Source organism: Monopterus albus, unplaced genomic scaffold (genome assembly GCF_001952655.1).
Source record: "Monopterus albus unplaced genomic scaffold, M_albus_1.0 scaffold91.1, whole genome shotgun sequence".
Taxonomy (NCBI): Eukaryota; Metazoa; Chordata; class Actinopteri; order Synbranchiformes; family Synbranchidae; genus Monopterus; species Monopterus albus.
Window position 1 is genome coordinate 990,861 of NW_018127971.1, and position 7,062 is coordinate 997,922.

General features: G+C 38.5%; 1 protein-coding gene across 1 annotated transcript in view; it reads left to right on the forward strand.

Annotated features, from left to right (window-relative positions):
* The window catches only part of slc9a8 (solute carrier family 9 member 8), an 18,568-nt gene extending 14,927 nt beyond the window's left edge, over window positions 1-3,641 (forward strand). The window contains 4 exon segments of the mRNA XM_020608070.1: window positions 1-64; window positions 1,102-1,322; window positions 1,679-1,825; window positions 2,606-3,641. The exon segment at window positions 1-64 is cut by the window's left edge and continues 39 nt beyond it. Coding sequence (XP_020463726.1) covers window positions 1-64; window positions 1,102-1,322; window positions 1,679-1,825; window positions 2,606-2,719 — 546 coding nt within the window. The 3' untranslated portion in view covers window positions 2,720-3,641.
* The last annotated feature ends 3,421 nt before the right edge of the window (window positions 3,642-7,062 follow it).

The window sequence follows — 7,062 nt, forward strand, 5'->3', positions numbered from 1 at the left end:
CTGCTGAACTTTTTCAGAGACCACAAGATCACGCCCAAGATGATGTTCATCATGTGGTTTAGTGGTGAGATAAACTAGTGAGCCTTCTGATCACCCACTTTGTTAGTGTTTACACTGCTAGATGGTTTATGCCTTTAAGAGTAAATTTTGATAAAATTTTGTCTAAATCAGTCTGTTTCAAACCAGTGTGTTTGTATGTGGCCTTTGGTACTGTCTTCAAGTGATGGCGATTTAAAGCAGTCGTGGAGAGATTAATTTCTGTACTGGACATTTCTGATTGGATTACCTCAGGTTTAGCTCAAGTCTTCTCCGTGTGTGCCACCTTTATTTCTGTTGGTGCTGCATCTAGGATTTTTTTTTTACTTCTTTATTTATTGAGTAGTTGGAAACATTTCATTGTTTTCATTTCATTTCAGCTACAGCGATCTAGTGTTGCAGTTACAGGGAGCATTGAAGGTTTGCTGCCAGTGAACCACATGACTTAGTTTTTCCATTCTTGTTATCCTCGTTTTTTTTAACTATATGTATCCTATAAAAAATGTAATGACTACATTTTGAAAAGAGGGATACATGGCAACAAAAATGTGCTCATACAGTTGGGAGACAACTCAGTAACCAATGTGAGTTTTAATACAAAAGGTTGGAGATCATGCAAACTTTTCGTTACATTGATCTGTGTGACTGTCATACATCGAAAACTCTTTCTGACCATCACTTAGTAAATTATATAAACTTCATTAACTATATCTGCCCACTGCTCTATTGCAATGGAGTCAGTCGGCTGATGTCTAGTAATGTTTTATTTTTTATTTATTTATTTTTTGTATGTTTGTTTTACCAGCAGATGTCAAAGTGTATTGGATTTTAAGATTTTCTTTGTAATGGAGATTTAAACTGAGCTGCAGGCTCCATCATGATTAGTTGTTTAGCAGCTTAAGGCTTTCTTGATTCCTTTGTTTGTACAATACAAGTGTCTAGATTTCAGTTTACATAATAAATATATTTATAGTGTATTTTTGAAGGCTAGATCTTTAGGTATAAGTATGTATTTTTGTGTAGCTATTTCAGTCTCATTCCTCCGTGTTTTTCTTTGTCTGGTAGGTCTGCGAGGCGCTATCCCCTACGCTTTGAGCCTTCATCTGGGGCTGGAGCCCATTGAGAAGCGCCAGCTAATCGGCACCACCACCATCATCATCGTACTCTTTACCATCCTCCTGATGGGGGGCGGGACCATGCCACTGATTCGCATCATGGACATTGAGGATAGTCAGTCACGGCATAGGAACAAGAAAGATGTCAATCTCAGCAAGACAGAGAAAATGGTAATAAATGAAGCGCACACACACAGAGAGTTTGTTAGTACTTGTGGTAGTGTTTGCATGACTTGAGTGTGTGTTTGATGTCTTCCGAAGCTAAATGTTACACTCAGGCTACCACCATTTAGATCCATCAGCCCTCCATATTCTTTATGGCTTTCATGCCTCCTTTGTTGCAACACTCTCTCTTTGCTCCCTTTTTGTCCTTGTCCCTTTTCTTTGTGCATGTGATCTCAGTTCTACCGCTCTCACTGCTGCTCATTTTGACTTTTCCCTGCACCCTCTCATCTGTCTTTCACCTCTACATCATTTTTTTCTCTCTTTTTCTGACTCCCACTCTCTCTGCTCTTCTGTTTCTCTAGGGAAACACCATTGAGTCAGAGCACCTATCAGAACTGACAGAGGAGGAGTACGAGGCTCATATCTACCAGAGACAAGATCTGAAGGGCTTTATGTGGCTTGATGCTAAGTACCTTAACCCCTTCTTTACTCGTAGGCTAACCCAAGAGGTGAGACAGTGGGAGAGACAGAAATCATCTGAGTCACATAGGAGGCTGCATGATATTTCTTATAATCTATCAAACATATTATTTGTTCAGTTATACTGTTTTTTTTCCCCTCATTTCCATGTTTGACATTCAGTAAAAAGAAATGCTTTGCTATACAGCAACCAGGCAAATACCAATTTGTTCCTAATTTTTGCAACTGTACATGGATTTGTACTAATCCCCTTCTTAGGCACACAGGGACTAAAGGATGGTACTGAGATTTTGCGCAGGTAAAATGGAAGAAAAGCGGCTTAGCTGAAAATTACACTCATGCATTATGTATGCTAAAGCATTGAGTTTAGAAGCACAACATAAGGGAGGATTGAATAGAAATGTGTCAAATATGAGCTGCACCAAATTTATCCCTGCTGACTAACGTCTGTAGCAGAGGACACTACATTTGAGATTAACTGAGAAAAGCATGTACGTGCGAGAGACTTGCTACTGAAGGTGATAACAGAGAGAGACAGGTAAACAGCGAGATGCTGACACACTAATAGTACACACAATGAAATGTTTAGTTCAGTGACAGCACTAAAGAAGACTGCAGCAAAATAAAAGTACTTTCAAATTCTACCAGTAAACAAAATTCAACAAGATAATTTATTTTAAATTGAAACAGAAAGGGTTTTACCAAATTGGATTTTTTTATTTTATTTTAACATACTGTATTTTCTTTTAATCCCTTTGTATGCATTTCTGCTGAATTGCCAATTTGCTTTGTGTCTGTGTGTCTGACAGGACCTGTTATGTGGCCGGATCCAGATGAAGACCCTCACCAACAAGTGGTACGAAGAAGTTCGCCAGGGCCCCTCAGGCTCTGAGGATGAAGAGGATGAAGCAGAACTTCTGTGAACTGAATAAACACATTCACTTCATATGAAATACAAAAACAATCATTGGGCGTTGTGCATCCTGGGCTGCAGTACTCTGTGTGTGTGAGGACACTGTTCTCTGTATCAGTCACATGCACTTTGTTCACCTGCCACCAAGTTTATGTGACAAACGAGTTGTAAGGTAAAGAAATGCTAGGGCTCTTTTTCTTTCTTTTGTATTGCCCACTGCTACAATATGTGGCTCTACCTTATTTAAGAAATGCTTGAAAGTTTTGCTTGGTGTCAGGGGAAGGATAAAACATAATACCACTACAGGCTTGCTTTTTAAAGTGAGATTTGTAATAAGCCATGGGTTGCTGCTTTTAGTAGCTTCCTATTAAACTAGATTCAATTTTCCTTAGCTCTCCACATTTGTATGCATTGATGGTTTTAATTGATTAAAAAACACATATGTTCATAAATATGTGAAGAAGAGAAAACGTGAGGTCAGTGTTGCATGAGCTACTATTATACCCTGCAGCAGCTAGATAACAAAGAGAAATGCAGGAGACAGTTAAAACTAGTGAGGCGCGTTGGATAAAAATAATTATTTCCAAAACATTAAACGCCTAGCTCACAGGAGAGTAATTATGCTTCAGAAAATTGAAGGTTGCTTTCATTTTCAGGTATCGTCCCACTCTGGTTTACTTAAATTAGTTTTTCTGTGTTAATTTTCATTCTCCTGCAACTTCACTGTGTATAAAACACAGCTTGAAATGTGGTTTTTACTGTGGATTTCTAATGGAAATGTTAATCACTGAATGTGTGAGGAACTGGGAATATGGTTTTTTGAATGTTAATCTATATATACAAATATAATATATATTCTATTTATTTATCAGATGATCATGTGTTTGTGTTAACATGCTTTTATACAAGCTCTGTGAGCGCTGCAGATAAACTGTATAATAAAATCATATTGACATCCTATTTATTGCATCAGATGCTACTCTGACAATTTCTTTTGCTGATTTCCACAGTTGCCTTGTGCAAAGAGAATAGCTTCTACTTGATGAGATACCTCTGAGTATTGTATATATTTATGAACTGTGTTAAGGATTGCCTAGGGGAAATGGAAAAAGCTCAAGTTTAATGTATGATATGCTCTAATTGCATCCACAGTGTCATTGAACCCTGTAAATATTTCCTCTGTCCAGCGTCTAATTTGGGATCAGTAATTATACATCGATTTCAAAGTTTTAGGAATTCTTGGGAAAAAAAAGATTATTTAGGTAGTCAACGTTTCATTTAAGATACTTAAGGCAAGGAAGAAAAACAACAGACATGTAAAATGAAGTTTGATTTCAGGTTTATTTAAGTAATTTCTGTAATACAACAAAACTCAGTGCACACGCAAGGTGTGTCAGCGTCACCTTTGCAAGGCTGTACAACAACCACGGTGCCAGCAGACGTCACCCATGTGTTCAAAGAATGCAGCTCCCAGTTGTGAACCAATTTTCAATACAATGGTCCAAAACAGTTCAAAGCTTCATGGAGCCTCCTTTAGCCACCACTACTCAGAGTAACAGCTAAGCATCTGCATACACACAGAATGCTGCACATTAAAATTTAATTGCAAAAGATCTACAGCAGGTCAACCTCATCATCAGTGAGCCATGGGCATCCAAGACCCTGTCGCCAGTTATTTTACAGGCGAAAAAAAACTTTTCCCATCTGTAAAAGTCAGCCAAATGGACCCATACTGAGCACACGACATGGATGGCGAGCATCTCTTCACTGCAACCCAGATGGACGGCTCCAGTGGGAACTGAACCACAGAGACAGGCATCAACATGCAAATGTAAATCACATATGTACTGAATTACTACAATGAGCTGACTTTATTAGCAAGGATCAAAGGACAAAATGGACCCAAAGAATTATTCTCTGGATCATTCAAACTCTAGTGTGCAACTGCCCACTGACTCCAGTAGAAAATACAGCTGTGCCACTAATATAACAATCTAGATATACAATCGTTTACATGGGGGTTGAGCATTAGCTATTTGCTCTGTTCTGGACACAAACATCAATTTTAAGTCATCTTGAGCTAACTATATCCCAAGTAAATAAACTGGTTCCAGCACACCATCATTGTATCCATCACAGTACCTTTCAGCTGCCTGAAGGGCCAGAGGTTGTGGTCTGCATCTCACTGGAGTTATCAGTTCAGGAACACCTGTTTACTCCCATAATAATAAAATATTAAGATAATGATGTTTTATTGTTTGTATATTAGTAACAAATATCTGATTTTTAAAAATATTAGTGAAAGCTGTAGATGGCATAGTTGTGTACATTTTTCTTGCTTGCACACTTGTTTCGCCAAGGCAAGTCAGCTAACTTAATGCTAGCTCAGTAGATGAAACTATCATTCTATCATCTAATGAAACGTTACCCAGACCTTTCCACTTTGTTCCCAGATGACTTTCCAAGTCCATGCACACCTCTCACACATTTCTCAGTGACCTTTTCTTCAGCAGCTATGGTTAAATGTCATTATGCACATGAGCTGAATAAAAGGAGGAAACACAAGCAAAATTGGGGCAAATAAGAAGAAAGTTCATCTAATGCATTAGAGAATACACTACATATAAACATTTTTTTAATACTGTACTGTGACAATGCATTTACAAATACTTTCCAACCTGCATAAGAGTTATCTAAATGGTTGTGCTGTAATCGTTTTACACTCTGTCATCAATGAGACCATTGACTAAAATACTGAGAAAGAAACTGCTGACAGTAGATTCATTCAAAGTGTTAGCAGTGTGTCATCATTCATTATCTTTCTCTGCTGCTGCTCTGCACAGTTCTGAGGAGTGGTTGATGCAAGGTGCAGGGACTGGCATTCACTCAGCACTTTGGTCATTGCAAAGGTCTCCCTGATGCACATCTCTACTATTCCCCTTTTGTAAATAGTCTCAGCCACAGCTACCCTATATCTATTATTTTGTTGGTGGCAGTCATTGGTCCATAAACTGATTCAATTATTCTAGCAAATCTGGACACTTTATTTAGACTAGTGATGCACTCCAGGATTCCATTTTCACTTTTTTTTATGGCTCCCTTTTCGTACCTTGAGCATACAAAAATGTAGCTTTGACCCTTGAATATTTTACTACACTGTCATCCAACAGCCAATGTCAAAAACAGAGGGGCATAACGTGCGGAAACAGACTATTCACTCTGAGGATGCTTTTGTCCACCTGTCCGTGCTACTTTCCAATTAGGGAAACCATGGAAAAAAAAACATGGTGAAATACTATTTGTATTATTTCAAACCTGTAACAGCACATCCATACAGCTGTCGACCAAGCACAGGAAATAAATGCAGTAAAGTCTAGCTTTGAGTCATACACTGGTACATACAAAAGGTTCACAGTTCAGTTGGTCAGTATTTTATGCACCTTCAGCTTCTCTATGTATAGGTATTTATCACCATCTACTGGTCATGCAGGGAAAAGCTAAACCATGCCGATCTGGGCAGCCAGAAAACGTTAATAGATGACCAATTACACAAGTCCTGAGCAAGTGAGCTGGAGTGGAGACACAAACCTATTAGTTAAAACACTGGCTGTAGTTCAGGGATGTAGCATGGAAGTTAAGAGGAACAGGCTTATGATCATTTTTCTGACATAAAGTGTATGAATAATGCTCTTCATAGTTATCAGGGGCAGAAGACAATGTGAATCTGTCTATGCATGTGTAAACCATTTACCTTTTATATTTCCAACAGGCCACTTATCTGAGTAAAATGGGTACAGAGTCAATTTAGTAGATGGAAATTAAGACAGTAATCCAAAAACTCAAGACAGAAAGCAGTCCTTTTTTCAGAATTTTATTCTTTATTTTATAAAAACCTTTATATATATAATTTTTTCACAGATTAACAATTTTGGCTATTTTCCCTTTCCACCCCCATGTATTCCCACATCTTGATCATAAGGTCCATATCCCTTCACACAGACATTGTGCAATGATCTTCAGTGCCAAGGTGGAGGGGGGAGAAGGGCGGTGAAAGGGTGGATGAGGGTACATGTAGGGTTGAGGGAGAAGAGGTATGGGTTTAGGCCTTGTACAGAGCATGCCAAGAAAGGGTTAGGAAAACAGGGAACAGTAAAGGGGCTGCCTAAATACACCACTAGGGTTAATATCAGTTAGATAACCACACAAACAGGTAAACAGAGTATCGGTTTTCAAAATGACTTGAGTGTGTCCAGTGCGGGTTAAACTCATCATGTTCAAATGGCTCATTCTATGTTTGTCCAACATCAGTAATTCAGATCCACCGATGAATGTAAAGCAAGCTCCACACTAGAT